The 20,388-nt window shown below is 36.4% G+C and overlaps 1 protein-coding gene across 1 annotated transcript; it reads left to right on the top strand.

Annotated features, from left to right (window-relative positions):
- The first annotated feature begins 927 nt into the window (after positions 1-927).
- HMGN5 (high mobility group nucleosome binding domain 5) lies at positions 928-15,445 on the top strand. The gene is made up of 6 exons (XM_073227623.1): positions 928-1,092; positions 2,839-2,868; positions 3,419-3,448; positions 3,706-3,759; positions 5,523-5,660; positions 13,246-15,445. The coding sequence occupies exons 1-6, from the start codon at positions 1,078-1,080 to the stop codon at positions 13,900-13,902; spliced, it is 924 nt and encodes a 307-aa protein (XP_073083724.1). The 5' UTR covers positions 928-1,077; the 3' UTR covers positions 13,903-15,445.
- The last annotated feature ends 4,943 nt before the right edge of the window (positions 15,446-20,388 follow it).

Below are 20,388 nucleotides of genomic sequence, written 5' to 3'. Positions count from 1 at the left end.
GACTGGATCCCATCCTGCACTTGGATGACTTGCCTCAGTTGCCTCACCCTGATATCCTGAGTTTTCACAAATCCTTAGACTTTGTGCCGGAAGCAAGTGCCTAACTGTTTTATCCTAGTCCAGGCTCTGATTCCTAAGCACTTTGCTGTGTGACACCTTCCAGAACCCCTTCACTATATGCCACCTTTGCATTCAAAATCCAGTGTATCAGCACTTTTCTTCTGGATTGACCTTTGTTATTACAAACTTCACGGAAGGTCCCAGTGAATTCTTGGTGGACTCCTACCAAGGTGGGATAACGGTATTTATAAGGCGTCCCTACCTTCAGGCACATCCTGCTCTTTAGGTGATCAGTTTTGTTGCCACTCTCCATCTGCGGGAGACGCGCCATTTTGGCACCGTCCTCCTACCAGGACCACAAATCTACGTTGGTGGGAAGTTCTCATAACCAGAGAAACAGCTTCACTCTTTTCTTTTTCTGAATAAATGCTCCCCTCAGTTCATCTCCATCCTCCTGCCACAGGTAGAATGTAAAGACTGGAGCCTAGACTCAGCCCAGTCTCAAAAGCATTTTCTCCCAAGGAAGAAAAGTGGAATTTTTGAGGCTGTGGAGAAGGGATCTGCAGTGACTTTCACTTGTCATTACAACATAAAAGAGAAAAAAACCCGATCAAGACAACTCCTGCTTTCCCGCCGTTCATATGCTTCAGTACTTTGCGTCTACTAAGTTCTCGGGCTCCTGCACCCCACCAGCGGTAGGAATAGCGAGCGTACTAGAGCTTCTGGCGAGTCCGTGGGCCACGCCCCTGGGCTGGTTCACTTCCCTTATTGGCCTGACAGTCTGACGCTCCACTTGGGCTCCCGCTCGTGCTAACCATTAATGTAGTTTGGTGATTGCGTCTCGGTGTATTTAATGGTGCCAATAACGAGGGTGTTTTTTTTTTTTTGGAAACGAGTACAGGTCGTGCTGCAATTAGTTCATTGAAAACTCAGTTGCTCTCTGAGCTGTCGGGCAGAGACTGCTTTCGGCTTTTTTTTTCTACTGATTGCTGAGATCTCTTATAGAGAGCTGCAACAATGCCCAAAAGAAAGGTAAGTGAAATGGGAAGATAGAAGAGGGGATTAACGACTGAAATACATATTTCCTAATCAGCAGAGATTTTTCGAAAGCATTCTGGCTTCTAGGTCGATTTTGTGATGTAGTGAATGAAAGGGGAGGGGAGGGCAAAGAACAGTCGGTGGAAGGTTTAGGGTGGTCTCGCATGCAACTAGTAGTTCACTTTTGGCTTGTTTTGTGTAAGGGAGAGTCGTTTGAGGGGTGTCTCCACGCTGAATTACAAACAGTTATAGCGCTGTGCTGTCGCTTCCTACCCCACTCCCTTTCTCCGCTTACCCTATTGGAGAACATTTTTCCCAGCCACACTTCCAGGCATCAGTTTCATCATCAGCCTCCTGCTTTTCTCTGGGAATCGTCCCGTTTGGGAGAACGAAAGCCATGGCTTTCTCCTGTATTTGCCTTTGTTCTTCCCGTTGTCTTTTTCCTTTTTTTCCCTTCCCTCCTCCACTTGTCAGGCCAGATGGCTATGCAATGGTAATCCTGTGCCATTAGGCGGCGCAGACTTTAGACTGTCCTAGAGAAGGGAGATATTCACCGCTGTAATGAACAACTTTGGGGTTGAGCTATCTGGGGCTCTGCAAGCTATCTGTTTAAAGGTGGAAAGACGATAAAACAATTGGGTTCGCTAAACTGTATGATTGCTAATGTTGGGTTAGCATGGATTTGTTCACCTTAAACATGCAGAGTTGATCTGAGCTATTCAAGGGCTACAGGTCTTCTGCAAACCCTCACTTCAAAATTCGTGGCTCCTCCCTTGAACGGAAAATAAATTCGTGTTCAGTGTTTGTGTGTTTTTTGAGAGGTCCCTTAGAAGTGAAGTAGAACGCTATTTCAATGTTTGATAAAATTGTTAAACACTGTGCTAATGTAAGGCATTATGATTGTTTTTGATATTATCCTATTTATCCATCCGCCTTCCCGATTTCTAGAACACAGGAATAAAACCGAAATTCCCCGGTACCCTGGGGCTGTGAGTATGAATCGTGCAACAGCTTCATGCTTCCCAGGCTAAAGCGCTACTCAAATATGGAAAGCAATGGTTTCTAACTACCATCCCCCTTCCTGAGATTCCCGCTGCTGGGCTTCCTAGGCTTCTGCAGTGGGTCTTGCTATTTCACAGAGCTGACAGCAACCTTGTAGCAGGTAGTAGCGCGAAGTTTTAAAATCCGCGGCCGGCTCCTCGGAAAAATACATTGACGTTGTAACAAAGAGGTTCCCCACCACCAGCAGCAAAGCATTGTGGTGATTGTAGTTCTTGTATACAGAACTTGGAGGGGAGACTAGTCCAGAGTCAGTTGGATAGGGTCAGGTAAATATAACTGTATATCAAACATAACGTAAAACAGTGGAATGCATGAAGCTCCGTCTTCATTTTGCCCGCCCCCACACTGTTTTGGCTTTAGCACTGGCTATAGCAGGTGGATTTTAAAATTTAAAAGGTTTGTGTTTAGGAGATGCAATTTACACAAAAGTATGAAATTGACTATTAGTCGTGTAAACTTGTCTCAAGAATGCATTTGCATCTTTCTGCACTTTTGCACGTTTGGAAACATCAGTATGTAGCATGGTACTAGGAAATAACATATGGCCATTTGAGCAGAAAAACTGGAAAAAGTCATGAACGGTTTATATTGCAGCTGTAATCCGTGGGCAATATTTTCTCATCTGTGTGTTTATATCGATGACCTTATTTTTCTGTGTGTTTTTTCTCCTCTGTGTAGGCTGCAGGTCAAGGTGAAATGAGGCAGGAGGTGAGTTTCTTTAGTTTTAGAATCTCTCCGAAAAAAATCCACTCGTTTTATGAATTTGAGACACATAAGCAGCTAAAAAATATATATGTGCTGGTTATTACATTTGCACTATATAACTATCAATATGGTATGCCAGTTGAGCTCTCTCAGAAATATAGTAGGCATTGAAAACTCCAAATTTCTTGGAATTTAGGACCCTAATGTGCTTGTTAATATCTGGAGAGGGCTTCCTTTTAAGCAAAATAATTGTTTTGTTGGTATTCAAGAAAGAGCTATATTTTCATTTCTAAGTAGGCTCCTTGTTACAAGCCATTGAGTTCATTTAGCCTAGCAATTGAAGTTTAATCTGGGATTTTTTTCCTTAGCTGTGTGAAGGGTCCAGAGGAGGAAAAAATCAATACATATTTCTACTACAATATCTTCTAATCGAGTTCACAATTACTTATTTAATGATAATATTTATGTAGTGTTACACTAAATATTTTCACAATATAAATAATTATAGTTTTGGGTATCCATAATTCTCTTAACTGATTTTTTTTATTTATAGCCAAAGAGAAGATCAGCCAGACTGTCTTCTGTAAGTAGTCTTTAAAAAGTTGCCTGTGTAGTGTAAAACGTAATTTTAAAATTCAGGGAATCATGGACAATAGTAGCTATTTAATACAAGATTTGTTTTTCATGTTTTAAGAAACAACTTTCACACCAAGGAAATTTTTTTTAGTTTGAACTATACTCATTTATTTTAAGAGATTGAATTTCATTGTTAGCTATCTTTCTTCAATTATGATTTCTTCCTTTTCTCCCCATACCATTAACTTGCGTTTTTTGATGCAGATGCCTGTACCTGTTATACCAGAGTTGAAGCCCAAAAGATCTTCAACTCCAAGGGTAAATATTTAACATGCAATATTGAGAAAAAATTGATTTTCTTCAGGAATAAGCTTTTGGGAAATGTCCACTTTCCTCAAATTTTTGGCTCATTTAATAGTATATTACATTATACTGTATGATATATGTAAACCCTTTCAGTAGGGAATATTATTTGTTCATATTCTGTGATTGTCCATTATGTTTTGGCATTTTCATTAGGATGAGACAAAATAAAATTTTACTTGGATGGACCCATAAAATGTATATGCCTTTGATATCATACAATCACAATAGTGATATTCCCGGGAAAACAAAAGGTGTAAACTGTAGAAACCAAAGTAATGTTTTGTAAGAAGAGTAGTAACTAACATTTGAAAATACTTTGCAGTTTGAAAAGTGCTTTCACATACATTATTTTTAAATGTATACGATTTCATATAGAATTGTATGTTCTGATGTTGTGGTTAAAGGCATTAGAAATAGAAATAATTTCAGTATTAAGTTCACTTTTTCTCCCTATATTTATGTTTATTTATACATGTGTAAGTGTGTGTGAAAATAATACAATTTTATTTCTTATTTTAAACTGCTTTATTGAGGTATGATTGATGTTTTAATGATGGGTTGGATTCTTAAAATTATGAAAGGTTAAAGCTAGGAGGAACTTTAAAGGTCATCTAATCCCATCATTTTTAGTTGAAGAAACTACAAATTATGGTCACCTTTGTAAAATACTTTGGAATACTTGGTTAAAAGGTATTGCTAAAATTAGAGCATGTGAAGTTTTAGAAATAATAATAACAGAAAATAAAGTTTATTTTTATTTTTTCTCCATTTCCTATTTCAAGGTCACTATTCTATAAAATTAGGTACTCAATTTATAGTTTTTTAAAATAACAAACACTTTAGTTCCGTTAACAACAGAAGATAGTGCTAGAATAAAACAAATGCTATATAACCATGAACTTTAAAATACCTTCCTTGTGTTTCAGTTTCTATATTGAATTTTATTTTCTAAAGCAAGTTCACATACATTGTATCATTTGCTCCTTATAACATCTCTATGAGTTAGGTGGTATTGCTCTGTTTTAAGTAGGAAAAAACATGCTCAAAGTGATTTATACTTTTGCTCATGATCACATCAGTTAAATAGCAGATCCAGAATTCAAACACAGATTTTCTGGCCCCTTAAACCATACTCTTTCTACTACATACATACTTGGGCAAAAAGCTTTCTTGGTAAAGCAGTCATGATTCAAGTCATTCCAAAACTTATAGATACAAAGACTGAATCACCTATGTTTCCAGGTGACCTCTTTCAAATCTATCTGAATTGATACTCTCACTAATATAGTATTTCTCTTAATTATTACCATTGGAAGATTTGCAGGCAACAAAACCTTACTGCTAATTATTAGACATAACAGAGATAAATTGTCCCCTTCTAGTAAAACTCTAGTCAGAATTAATTTATCAAAGCCTAACTGGTGCTGGCAATTAGCCCTGAGCAGCCACTGGTCAGCATTCTAACTTGCTGCTTCTCATCTAAAAGAAAATTTGTTTGATTTATATCAGAGGAATATTATTCATTTTTAATGGCACTTCAGGTTTACAATGAAACTGAAAGTGCCAAGTGATAATTTTATTGATATTAAATTTATATTGGTATCTTAAGGCTTTCCCATAAATTATTACAACAGTTGGTGAAATAACTTGGGCCATTTAATCGATGCACCAGTTAAATTATATATTTATTTTTTTTATTCTGTGTTGCTGAATAGAAAATGAAGATAAAAAATGATACAATGGAAAAAAACACAGATACAAGTGCCAAAACAATAGCTGAAACCAAGCAAGAAGTTGTTAAAGAAGAATACAACAATGAAAATGCTGAAAATGGAGAAACCAAAATTAGAGAGGTATCTTACGATATTGACAAATTTGTACACTTGAAAGTTTAACAATGAGTGCAACTGAAAGAAATCTTATTTCTTGCCTTGTAATTTAAAAGTTGAGAAACATTTAAATGATTAGTGGTTTATAGTGTCTTAGTTTGTTTGGGCTGCTTTAAAAAAATGCCAAAGACTAGATTGATAATCAACAACAGAACTTTATTTCTCACAATTTTGTAGGCTGGGATGTACAAGATCAAGGTGCCAGCATTTTTGGTGTCTGGCTTGGGCCTCTTTCTTGATTTATAGGCAGCAATCTTATTATTGTGTCCTGACATGATGGAAAGGACAGGAAAACTCTCTGGGGCCTTGTTTATTCGAACACTAATCCCATTCATGTAGGTTCTACCCTCATGATCTAATCACCTACTATATACCTCACCTCCAAATGCCATCATATTGGGGATTAGGTTTCATCATAAAACGTTTGGGGGACACAAATGTTCAGTTTTACAGCATATAGTATAATAGTATTTAAGGGAAAAGAAAGAAAATTAATTTAAAATATGAGAATTTACAGGTATGGATAGTGGGAGCACTGGGTTAGCATTGCTATTAATAGAATAAGATAAGCCAGTGATCCTGACTTAATAGTAATATAATGACTCTCTTATTAAATACAGACCCATATCTATTCATTTTGTCAGCTCACGGACTGCAGATTGGAAAATAATTATGTAAATGTCTATGATCTTTTTTTACATATTTAATGCATAACACATTTTTTTGGTATCATTAATCTACAATTACAGAGAGAACATTATGTTTACTAGGTTCCCCCCTTCACCAAGTCCCCCCCACATACCCCTTCACAGTCACTGTCCATCTGCGTAGTAAGATGCTGTAAAATCACTACTTGTCTTCTTTGTATAGCGCAGCCCTCCCCGTGACCCTCACGCACTATACATGCTAATGTAATGCCCTCTTTCTTCTTCCCCGCCCTTATCTCTCCCTTCCCACCCATGGTCCCCAGTCCCTTTCCCTTTGGTAACTATTAGTCCATTCTTGGGTTCTGTGATTCTGCTGCTGTTTTGTTCCTTCAGTTTTCCTTTGTTCTTATACTCCACATATGAGTGAAATCATTTGGTACTTGTCCTTCTCTGCTTGGCTTATTTCACTGAGCATAATGCCCTCTAGCTCCATCCATGTTTTTGTGAATGGTAGGATCTTATTTTTTCTTATGGCTGTGAAATATTCCATTGTGTATATGTACCACATCTTTATCCATTCATCTACTGATGGACATTTAGGTTGCTTCCATATCTTGGCTATTGTAAACAGTGCAGTGATAAACATAGGGGTGCATCTGTCTTTTTCAAACTGGAGTGCTACATTCTTAGGGTAAATTCCTAGAAGTGGAATTCCTGGGTCAAATGGTATTTCTATTTTGAGCATTCTGAGGAAACTCCATACTGCTTTCCACAATGGTTGAACTAGTTTACATTCCCACCAGTAGTGTAGGAGGGTTCCCGTTTCTCCACAGCCTCGCCAACATTTGTTGTTGTTTGTCTTTTGGATGGTAGCCATCCTTACTGGTGTGAGTTGATATCTCATTGTTGTTTTAATTTGCATTTCTCTGATGATTAACGATGTGGAGCATCTTTTCATGTGCCTGTTGGCCATCTGGATTTCTTCTTTGGAGAACTGTCTATTCAGCTCCTATGCCCATTTTTTAATTGGATTATTTGCTTTTTGTTTGTTGAGGAGTGTGAGCTCCTTATATATTTTGGATGTCAATCCTTTATTGGATCTGTCATTTATGAATATGTTCTCCCATACTGTAGGATACCTTTTTGTTCTATTGATGGTGTCCTTTGCTGTACAAAAGCTTCTTAGCTTGATATAGTCTCACTCGTTCATTTTTGCCTTTGTTTCCCTTTCCCGGGGAGATATGTTCATGAAGTCACTCATGTTTATGTCCATGAGATTTTTGCCTATGTTTTTTTCTAAGAGTTTTATGGTTTCATGACTTACATTCAGGTCTTTGATCCATTTGGAGTTCCCTTTTGTGTATGGGGTTAGACAGTGATCCAGTTTCATTCTCTTACATGTAGCTGTCCAGTTTTGCCAGCACCATCTGTTGAAGAGACTATCATTTCCCCATTGTATGTCCATGGCTCCTTTATCAAATATTAATTGGCCATATATGTTTGGGTTAATGTCTGGAGTCTCTATTCTGTTCCACTGGTCTGTGGCTCTGTTCTTGTGCCAGTACCAAATTGTCTTGATTACTGTGGCTTTGTAGTAGAGCTTGAAGTTGGGGAGTGAGATCCCCCCACTTAATTCTTCCTTCTCAGGATTGCTTTGGCTATTCGGGGTCTTTGGTGGTTCCATATGAATTTTTGAACTATTTGTTCCAGTTCATTGAAAATGCTGTTGGTAATTTGATAGGGATTGCATCAAATCTGTATATTGCTCTGGGCAGAATGGCCATTTTGACAATATTAATTATTCCTAGCCAGGAGAGTGGGATGAGTTTCCATTTGTTAGTGACCTCTTTAATTTCTCTTAAGAGTGTCTTGTAGTTTTCAGGGTATAGGTCTTTCACTTCTTTGGTTAGGTTTATTCCTAGGTATTTTATTCTTTTTGATGCTATTGTGAATGGTATTGTTTTCCTGATTTCTCTTTCTATTAGTTCATTGTTAGTGTATAGGAAAGCTACAGAATTCTGTGTGTTAATTTTGTATCCTGCAACTTTGCTGAATTCCGATATTAGTTCTAGCAGTTTTGGAGTGAAGTCTTTAGGGTTTTTTATGTACAATATCATGTCATCTGCAAATAGTGACAGTATGACTTCTTTACCAATCTGAATTCCTTGTATTTGTTTGTTTTGTCTAATTGTGATGGCTAGGACCTCCAGTATTATGTTAAATAACAGTGGGGAGAGTGGGCATCCCTGTCTTGTACCTGATCTCAGAGGAAAAGCTTTCAGCTTCTCGCTGTTCAGTATGATGTCAGCTGTGGGTTTATCATATATGGTGTTTATTATGATGAGGTACTTGCCCTCTATGCCCATTTTGTTGAGAGTTTTTATCATGAATGGATGTTGGATTTTGTCGAATGCTTTTTCAGCATCTATGGAGATGTTCATGTGGTTTTTGTCTTTCTTTTTGTTGATATGGTGGATGATGTTGATGGATTTTCGAATGTTGTACCATCCTTGCATCCCTGGGATGAATCCCACTTGGTCATGGTGTATGATCCTCTTGTTGTATTTTTGAATTTGGTTTGCTAATATTTTGTTGAGTATTTTTGCATTTACATTCATCAGGGACATTGATCTGTAGTTTTCTTTTTTGGTGGGGTCTTTTCCTGGTTTTGGTATTAGGGTGATGTTGGCTTCATAGAATGAGTTTGGGAGTATTCCCTCCTCTTCTATTTTTTGGAAAACTTTAAGGAGAATGTGTGTTATGTCTTCTCTGTATGTCTGATAAAATTCCAAGGTAAATCCATCTGGCCCGGGGGTTTTGTTCTTGGGTAGTTTTTTGATTACCGATTCAATTTTGTTTCTGGTAATTGGTCTGTTTACATTTTCTGTTTGTTTCTGGGTCAGTGTTGGAAGGTTGTATTTTTCTAGGAAGTTGTTCATTTCTCCTAGGTTTCCCAGCTTGGTAGCATATAGGTTTTCATAGTACTCTCTAAAAATTCTTTGTATTTCTGTGGGGTCCGTCGTGATTTTTTCTTTCTCCTTTCTGTGTTAATAAGTCTGGCTAGAGGCTTATCTCTTTTGTTTATTTTCTCGAAGAATGAGCTCTTGGTTTCATTGATTTTTTCTATTGTTTCATTCTTCTCAATTTTGTTTATTTCTTGTCTGATCTTTATTATGTCCCTCCGTCTGCTGACCTTAGGCCTCATTTGTTCTTCTTTTTCCAATTTTGATAATTGTGACATTAGACTATTCATTTGGGATTGTTTTTCCTTCTTTTAATATGCCTGGATTGCTGTATACTTTCCTCTTAAGACTGCTTTTTTTGTGTCCCACAAAAGTTGGGGCTTTGTGTTGTTGTCATTTGTTTCCATATATTGCTGGATCTCCATTTTTATTTGGTCATTGATCCATTGATTATTTAGGAGCATGTTGTTAAGCCTGCATGGGTTTGTGAGCCTTTTTGCTTTCTTTGTACAATTTATTTCCAGTTTTATACCTTGTGTTCTGAAAAGTTGGCTGGTATGATTTCAATCTTTTGGAATTTACTGAGGTTCTTTTTGTGGCCTAGTATGTGGTCTATTCTGGAGAATGTTCCATGTGCACTTGAGAAGAATGTGTGTCTTGTTGCTTTTGGATGTAGAGTTCTGTAGATGTCTATTAGGTCCATCTGTTCTAGTGTGTTGTTCAGTGCCTCTGTGTCCTTACTCATTTCCTGTCTGGTGGATCTGTCCTTTGGAGTGAGTGGTGTGTCGAAGTCTCCCAGAATGAATGCATTGCATTCGCTTTCCTCCTTTTGTTCTGTTAGTATTTGTTTCAGATATGTTGGTGCTCCTGTATTGGGTGCATATATATTTATAATGGTTATATCCTCTTGTTGGACTGATCCCTTTATTATTATGTAATGTCCTTCTTTATCTTTTGTTACTTTCTTTATTTTGAAGTCTATTTTGTCTGATATTAGTATTGCAACACCTGCTTTTTTCTCTCTGTTCTTTGCATGAAATATCTTTCTTCATCCCTTGATTTTTAATCTGTGCATGTCTTTGGGTTTGAGGTGAGTCTCTTGTAAGCAGCATACAGATGGGTCTTGCTTTTTTATCCATTCTATTACTCTGTGTCTTTTGATTGGTACATTCAGTCCATTTACATTTATGGTGATTATTGAAAGATATGTACTTATTGCCATTGCAGGCTTTAGATTTGTGGTTACCAAAGGTTCAAGGTTAGCTTGTTTAGTACCTTACTGTCTGACCTCACTCGCTTATTGAGCTGTTATAAACACAGTCTTACGATTATTTCTTTCCCTTCTTTTTCCTCCTCCTCCATTCTTCATATGTTGGGTGTTTTGTTCTGTGTCCTTTTTAGGAGTGATCCCATCTAGAGCAGTCCCTCTAAGATACCCTGTAGAGGTGGTTTGTGGGAGGCAAATTCCCTCAACTTTTGCTTGTCTGGGAATTGTTTAATCCCTCCTTCATATTTTAATGATAATCGTGCTGGATACAGCGTCCTTGGTTCAAGGCCCTTCTGTTTCATTGCATTAAATATATCATGCCATTCTCTTCTGGCCTCTAGGGTTTCTGTTGAGAAGTCTGATGATAGCCTGATGGGTTTTCCTTTGTAGGTGACCTTTTTACTCTCCCTGGCTGCCTTTAATACTCTGTCCCTGTCCTTGATCTTTGCCATTTTAATTATTATGTGTCTTGGTGTTGTCCTCTTTGGATCCTGTCTCTTGGGAGTTCTGTGTGCCTCCATAGTCTGAGCAACTATTTCCTCTCCCAGTGTGGGGACGTTCTCAACAATTATTTCTTCAAAGACACTTTCTATCCCTTTTTCTCTCTCTTCTTCCTCTGGTACCCCTATAATGCGGATATTGTTCCTTTTGAATTAGTCACACAGTCCTCTTAATACTGTTTCATTCCTGGAGATCGAGATCCTTTTATCTCTCTCTGCATCAGGTTCTATGCATTCCTGTTCTTTGGTTTCTATTCCATGAATGGCCTCTTGCATCTTATCCATTCTGCTTATAAATCCTTCCAGAGTTTGTTTCACTTCTGTAATCTCCCTCCGGACATCTGTAATCTCCCTCTGGACTTCATCCCTTAGCTCCTGCATATTTCTCTGCAGCTCTGTCAGCATGTTTATGATTTTTATTTTGAATTCTTTTTCAGGGAGACTGATTAGGTCTGCCTCTGCAGATCCTTTCTCCGGTGTAAATATCTTGGACTGCACTAAATTTTTTGCCTTTTCATGGTGATAGCAGAGGCTGTAGGCAGTTTGTGGGTGCATCAGCTGGGAGAAGAAAGTCCTTTCCTGTTTGCTGGATGCCTTGCCCTTCTCTGCTGTCTGTGACAGTTACCTGCACTCCTGGAGCAGCCACTGGTTTAATCCCCTAAGCTGCTGTGGGTGGAGTGTCCGTCAGAGCAGCTTGGAGCCCTGCGGGGAGTGGCAGGCATGGCAGGTGCACTCCTCCATGGTAGCGGCGACCCTGCCGGGCAGCTGTGTGGCAACAGTGGCCTTTGGGTATGGCCTGGGCAACTGTACGCTGGGCTAGAATTCCAGTTGGCTGCTGTGAGCACACCTGCTCCCTCTGGCTCCGCTGCAGGTGCGCACGGGTCTCTTCCACGCAGTCTTCTACCGGGCTCTGGCTTCACTGCCACCGGTGCGCATGAGCTGCACCTGGGCTGTCCGTCACGCCGCTGCGGGCTAGCACAAGCCTCTCCTGTGGTGCATGGATCTGCTCTTGGTTCCTTCCAGCGCTGCTGTCCCCTGCACACACTGCCACTCTCCTGCTACTAGGCCCATGTCTCGGGGCCCGCGCCAGTTGGAGGAATGACTGGCAGGCTGCTTATTGCTGTGAGGGGCTTCGGAGCTTCACTGCCTCCATTTAGGGTGCCTAAGTTTTCCCAGTATTCCCAGTTGCCGGGACAACTTCATCCAGCTATGGGGTCCCTGTCTCTTTAAGACTTGCAGAAAACACTCGCTTTTCTTTTGTCTCAAGGGCGCTGTTTGTGGGGACCTGCCCCCAGGTTTTGTTTTACCATTTTTCTAATATCCAGCACCCCATGCACCTTGTGTCTGCATTCCAGGTGCAGATTACTAGAGCTGGTTGTTTAGCAGTCCTGGGCTTTCACTCCCTCCCCATTCTGACTCCTTTCTTCCCACTGTGTTTTGGGGCATTGGGGCATTTAGGTCCCGCCTGACTGCAGCTTGTATCTTACCCCCTTCATGTGATGCTGAGTTCTTGCAGATGTAGATGTATCCTGGCTGTTGTACTGCATCCACTGGTGTCTCTTTTAGGAATAGTTGAATTTCTTGTATTTTCATAAATATATATGTTTTGGGGAGGAGATTTTCTCTGAACTACTCATGCTGCCATCTTCCCGACATACCACATTTTTACATATTCTAGTAAAACACTGAAAATGAGATATATTGGCAAATCTAGAAACCAAACCTGTACATATAGGGAAACTTGTCTGTAAGTGATCCTATGATATCTGGTAAAAAACTTTTAAAGTAACTTTTCATAAAGAAAAATCTCACCATTAAAGAAACAAAATATTTCTTCAAAGGATATATTTATATGCATGGTACTCATTGAGATTGCTGATATAGAATATGTGCTATTTTTATGTATTTACTCTATTTCCTCATATTTTTAATGAAAATTATTTATATGAACAAGTTTTCCTGAATGTGTGCATGCTTGTATGGAGATATTTTAATTAACTCTATTTCTTAGAATGTTTTCCTTGGATGTGGTATTTAGGCCTTTTCCACAGGAAAACTACTTTCTTGTAAATGAATTATTATTCTTTCCATAAAATAGATATAATCCTGTCTGAATATTTACAGGAACTAAATTTACAAATATAATCTTCTTTTTTCTCTTTATACACATAGGCACCAGCTCCTGAAAAAGAACTTGAGGAAGTAAAAGAAGAAAAAGTTGAAGCTGTTGAAGAAGAGGGAGCAGAAAAGAAAGAAGCAGTTTCAGCAGAAGGAAAAGATGAAAAAGAAGATCAGGAAGGAGATGGAGAAGATCAAGAAGAGAAAGAAGATGGAAAAGAGGACAAAGATGAAAAAGAGGATGAAAATGGAAAAGAGGAAGAAGACAAAAAAAAGAAAGGAGATGTAAAACAGGGTGAAGATGAAAAAGAGGAAGGAGAAGATAGCAAGGAGGAAGAAGATAAACAAGAGAAAGGAGGTGAAAAACAGGGTGAGTATGGCAAGGGGAAAGGAAAAGATGGCAAAGAATCTGAAGATGGAGAAAATAGAGGAGAAGATGAAAAACAAAGAGAAACTAGAAAAGAGAATGAAGATGGGAAAGAGGATGAAGATGGAAAAGAGGACAAAGGTGGAAATGAGGAAGATGGAAAAGACGACAAAGATGAAGAAAAAGCAGAAGAAGAAAGAAAAGAACAAAATGGGAAAGGAGATGGGAAAAATAGAGGAGATGGAAAGGAAGATGAAAACAAGGCTGAAGTTGGAAAAGAGGTAGTCAAAAAAGAAGAGGTCAAAAAGGAAGATGGAAAAAAAGAGTCTCAGAGTATTATTTAAAGCTGCCCTATATAGTTTCTTAATTTGGTAATATGTACCTCCATGCTGTAATGTTAATAGAGATGAATATTTTTATCAAGTATTTTATAAACAGCTTTTCTTTAGGATTGACTTAATTTCAGAACATATTCATACTAATTATTAACCACAACATTCTTAACATGAAGCATTTATCTATAATTTTTAGTTATAATATTGGAATATATAGAAAAATATATTCTTTCAACTTTGTCATTGAATTGCTTTCTCTGTAAGTTATGTATTAAATCTTTGAATTTTTATTTTACTTCCATATGTGATAATTCCACAAAGTGGTGAGATCCCAAAAGAAAGAGTTTCTTCCAACATTCTTGTGGTTCTCTAGGCTGCTTTTATAAAGAAAGTGAACTATTTTCATGTAATACTAAGAGTTAGAATTTTCTTTCCCAAATACAACTTTGGGAATAAATAAAAATGTCCTGTTTTTAAAAGAAATAAATATGTTTATTTCAGAAGGGCCGTTCTGATTATATGTGTATCTACAAAATTTTTACTGGATTTATCTTAACAAAAATTATCGCCAAAGCTGAATGTACTTTGTTGTATCCCCAAAAGTGTGGTTCGTGAAGTATTGTTACAGTACTTCAGTATTTTTCAATTGTGATGTTCATGAAAGCATTTTTAAATTTTTCCCTGAGATAAAATTAACATGACATAATATTCACCATTTTAACCATTTCAAAGTGTATAATTCAGTGGTGTTACTAAATAGTACATTGTGTAACCATCACCACTATTTAATTCTAGAACATTTTTGTCACCCAAATAAGCAAAGTACCAATTACTAGTCTTTCTCCATTCCCCTCAAACCTCCTACCAGTGGTCCCTGGCAACCACTAATTTACTTTCTATCTCTACGTGTTTGCCTGTTCTGGATATTTCATGTAAGTAGAATCATGCAATACGTGGCCTTTTGTGTCTGGCTTCTCTCACTTAGCATAATGTTTTTCAGGTACATCTATGTTGTAGCATGTGTCACTACTTCATTCCTTTTTATAGCTGAATAATATATTCCATCATTATGCTACATTGTTGGTTAATGAGTATTTGTGTTGTTTCCATATTTTGTTAATTATGAATAATGCTGCTGTGAACATTCATGTACAAGTTACTGTGTGCAAGTATGTTTCATTGCTCCTAGAGAGATTCCTAGGAGTGGAATCACAGGATCATCTAGTAATTCTGTGCTTAACTTTTTAAGAAACTTCTAGATTGTTTTCCAAAGTGACTTCAGCATTTCATGTTCTTACCAGCACTGTATAAGGGTTCTAATTTCTCCACATCCTTGCTGATGCACATTATTGTCTGTCTTTTTGTTATATCCATCCTAGTGGGATGATTCAGGGGTGATCAAAATTACAGTGATTTTGATTTGCATTTCCCTAATGATGTTGACAATCTTTTCATATGCTTACTAGCCATTTGTACATCTTCTCTGGAGAAATGTCTGACAAATCTATTGCCCTTTTCTTAATTGGGTTGTCTTTTTAGTATTGAGTTGTAAGAAGTGTGTATATTTTAGATAAAATTCCCTATCAGATATAAACATTTGAAAAACTTTTCTCCATTAAATGATTTGTCTTTTTTCTTCTTTGATAGTGTTCTGTGATGCGCAGAAGTTTTAATTTTGGTTAAGTCACATTTACCTACTTTTTCTTTTGTTGTTTGTGTTTTTTTGATGCCATTTCTAAAAATCTGGTACAAAGCCCCAGGTCACAAAGATGTACATCCATATATATTAAGAGTTTAATAGTTTTGTCTCTTACATTTAGGTCTTCAATCTATTTTGTGTTGAATTTTGTGTATGTTGTTAAGTAGGGGTTGAGCTTCATTCATTTACATGTGGCTATCCATCTGTCTAAAGACCATTTCTTGATGAGATTATTTTTGCATTTGTATGGTATTGGTGTTCTTCAAAAATCAACGGACCGCAGATGTGAGGGTTTATTTCTGGACTTTCAATTCGATATCAGTAACCTATATGTGTATCTTTATGTCAGCACCACACTTTGGATTACTGGAGCACATGGTAAGTTTTGACATCAGAGAGTATGTGCTGTTCAGCTTTGTTCTTGGTTGTTCAAGATCCCTTAGAATTCCACAGGAGTTTTAAGATCACCTTGTCCATTTCTACCCAAAGAGAAGGAATTGGAATTTTGATAGGGATCCCAATAATTTGACAGGGATGAAATTAATTTGGGGAATATTACCATATTAACAAAATTGTGTTTCAATATATGCATATGGGATCTTTCCATTTATTTAAGGTCTCTTCAATTTCTTTCAGCAATATTTTGTAGTTCTTAGCATACAAGTCTTTTACTTCCTTGATTAAACTTATTCCTCAGCATTTTATTCTTTTTGATACTATAAATGGAATTGTTTTCTTGATTTCCATTTTGGATTGCTCATTCCTAGTATACAGAAATACAACTGATTTTTAAATATTGATCTTACATCCTACAATTATGCTGAACTCATTTATTAGATTTAATAGGTATTTTGTGGATTTCAGAGTTTTCTTTTTATAAGAACATGTCATCTGCAAATGGAGATTGTTTTATTTTTTGCTTTCTAATTTGTATTCCTTTACTTCTTTTTTTTTTTTTTTGCCTAATTTCCCTGGCTTTAAAAAGGCTTCTCACATATTAAAACTAAAAAAGGAAATACACAAATTTAGAAGTCCAGCTTTCAAGGCACAAACTTAGAACTCTACCTCTTTTCCAGGGCTGATAGGCTGAAATTTTGAGATAGACTGTCTCAAAATTTACTATCATATTAGAGTAATCAAATCCAACCTAAAGGGCTTCCTACAATTTCTTTGTAAAGGACTGGTTAAACTTCTAGGTACATTGCCTGGATTTCCCAAGTCCTAGCCACATTCTGCAATCACAGAAAATATACTGTCAACTTCAAACACAGAAACCAGTATTTTAAGCACCTTGATCCCTTCCATTGTTAAGGCTAAAATAAAAGTAACAATCCTGTTTTCCTCTTTCAGGAAGGCATATTTCAGGTGACAGGCAGAAGTATGGAAATGAGTAAAATTAACTTTTCATGTGAAATTCTATCATCTGCATAAAGAAGATAGCATCTTTACCCTACAACACTATTTTAACTATATATAAAGCACACATAACAAAAATGCCATGGCATACCACAGGAGGGTAATTCCTTCATACTAAGACACTAGAGTAAACTTCCTCAGGTTTTGTATTGTTGTATTTCTTGATGTTTTAATTAGGTCCTACTTCCCTTTTACCATCAAAATATTGCTTCCTATAATTGCTCTTATAATAGTCTCAAGAATAGTAAGATATGAAGGTAGGAGTGGAGTAGGGGTTGCTAATTTATAGAGACAGCACACCATCACTTTAAGTGAAAATTAATATAAATTACAAATCTATTATAGTAGAACAATCATTACTAATGAAGAAAGACAAGGGTATAAAAAAATCTTTAGGGAACCCCACAGAGTAACGTTGTTCGAGAGTTTCTGTTATACTATGAAACATCTTTTTCTTAACTAACTCATTGGCAACGTATGTTTTTGGTAATATATAATACTGATTCATCACAATAATTTATTTTCTGAGTATATGGTGCTGAAGTTTTAATTAAAATTTTCTATTGTGACTTTAAATGGTTGACGCATTCATAAGCATGATTTTGACTAAGGAGACCATGTCTCAAAATGAAAAAAAAATTAATGAGAATAATCTTTTAAATCACATTGTAATTAAATACGAAAGTATATTTCAGTTTATTGCTGTACCGTGAAAAAAAAGTATATACAAGTCTTCAGGGGCATACCTGATGCACAAAGCAAGTCCCTTAATGTTTCCCCCTAATAATATTTTAAATGTTTCATCTTGAACATTATTAATCCTTATAAAAATCCCATGTTTAGGCTGGTATGAGCAAAGGGAGACATAGAGCAAGTGCATATCAGAGCCAGAGTGTAATCTCATAAACAATAATATAATAGGTATTAATAATCTAATAAGGTCACACAGACAAATGCTGACATCATTTTTTAAAAATCAAATTTTGAAAATTCTCAAACGGTAATGTTTTGGTCCTAAAAGAATTATTATTTTTCCAATATAGTGTTGCAGCAATTTTTCCAGAATTGAAAAGCAGAACTGTTCATGCAACTTGTTTAACATATAAGGAATGGAGAAAAAACCCACCATATCAGCTGCAGTCCAGAGCCTCCTAAACTATTTTAGTTAAATCAATATATTTTTATCACACAGTTAAATCTAAACCGTGAGTAGGTAAATGACTTGTGCGAAAATACTTTTCTAAATTATAGAACATAATATTTACACTTAGATGTGATTTTTTAATTTTAAAATACATGGATTTTAGACTATTACCTACCATTAATGATTCATTTGCCTGTAATGAATACAATAGTCTTTCAGATTATGTTGACTTTCTGATATCGGAAAATAGCAAGTAGGCAAAAGTCCAATTTTACATGAAGTAATAATAATCTCTCTCATATTATATCTGTAACTAGAGTTCATTCTGACTGCTTATTACAGATTTTAAAATCTTTTTAAAACAATATTTTCCCATGAACACTTTAATATATTTGTATCAAGTATCACAAAATAGTGTATATTAAAATGGTTTCCATTTCTTTAAAAGAGTTAACCATTAAACCCAGAAAAAATAAATATTCCTTAAAAACCAAAACTATAATTTACTATATGTTACTTGACAACATATTTCTTAAGCGACTGTACTATGCAGTCCAGGCTTGGTGGAATTTACTGAATAATATAAATGAACTCCAATGTTTATAGAAATTGAGTTCCATATCATATAATGAAGAAAGATATGTATGTGTATGTTTTTCTAGATGACAATGGATAAATTGCAAATGAGATAGATGATTTTGAAATATTTTATTATTAATGGCATAAAAGGCTATATTTTCATATAGATTAGGAATTCTGACCAAGTGGTAAATAACTTCTTCAAATATTTGCTATGTATAAAAGTGTTTACTATGTGTCAGGCACTTATTTAAAGGATTTTATATATATTACACACGTACAAAACATACTTACATATTAACGACCCTTTGAGGTAGGTACTATTAATATTTCCGTTTTACAGAAGAGGAAGCTAAAGCACAAAGGCCAGTCAGTTTAGTGTACTTGCGGTAAATACACGGTTTCCAGGATTTGAACTAGGTTATGCTCTCAAATAAGCTTAATTCATAAACCACTTCTGCACAATTGGATTTTTTGTTTTCTCTTGTAAAGTTAATCTTAGAAATCCAATGAGAAATGACAAGTCACTTACTAGTGTTACAACTTAGATTCTTTAATTCATTTAGTCAATAAACATTGATTGAGCATTACTATGGGTCAATTAGATACTGGAGTTACATTTGTGAAGAAAATAGGGATCCTCCCCGACCTCATAAATGTTATAGTTCAACAGAAGAAAACAATATATTTTAATCACACAAATAATTATATAATTATACCTTTGCTAATGCTAGTAGAATAGTATGATAGCTAAAGGACAGCATGACATAGACCTGGGGGAAACTAGTGCTAATAGGTGGTTAAGGATTCAAATTTTCATATAATGTGGTGTGTAGTCCACTCACCCAGACATATGGGTTAATTGAATTTAGCTGGAAAGTTCTCATGTGTTTCTCAGTCAGTTATGGCTACATAGTGTCTGGGCCCAGAGCCGACTGAAAGCTTAGCTAAGCAGACATTTAAGATGGCTTCGTTGAATACCTGTCTAGCACTTCAGCTTGGATGATTTTCCAAATGGCCAGTTTGGGATTATTTATAGCAAGGTGGTCTCATGTTAATCCAACTTCTTACAAAGGGGCTAGTGGCTGGCTTCCCCCAGAATATGTGTTCCAAGAGACCCAGGCACAAGTCACAAGGCTTCTAATGACCTAGCCTAGAAAATCACGCATTATTTCTGCCATTTTTATTGTTTAAAAATAAAATCAAAAGGTCAGTCCAAATCTAAGGGGATGAAAATAGACAAGGACATATATACAGGGAAGCATACTTCATTGGGGAGCATTCTTGGAGATTAGCTACCACAGTTCTCCTAGTCTTGTTCTTTGTTCCCAGAATTCCTACTACATGGATATTGGATCTTCTGTATTGATACCCTATTTTTAAAAATATTTTACCTCCTATTTTACTTCTCTCTGTCTTTTTTACCTTTCTGGGGTGTCTCTTTATATTTTAATTAAGATGTCATTTAATTTTATACTTCTTTTTTATATTTAATTTCTACAAGCTCTTTCTTGTTATATACTTTTCCTTTATTTTTCATATCATGCTGCTCTTGTTTTTTGATATAACATTCTCTCTCCTCTATCCTTTGGTATTACTTTTTCAACAATTTATTGTTGTTTTTCTGTGTGTGTGTTTTTAAAGTTTGTTCCATCCA

Source organism: Manis javanica, chromosome X (genome assembly GCF_040802235.1).
Source record: "Manis javanica isolate MJ-LG chromosome X, MJ_LKY, whole genome shotgun sequence".
Lineage (NCBI taxonomy): Eukaryota > Metazoa > Chordata > Mammalia > Pholidota > Manidae > Manis > Manis javanica.
This window is presented reverse-complemented; position numbering and strand designations above follow the sequence as displayed.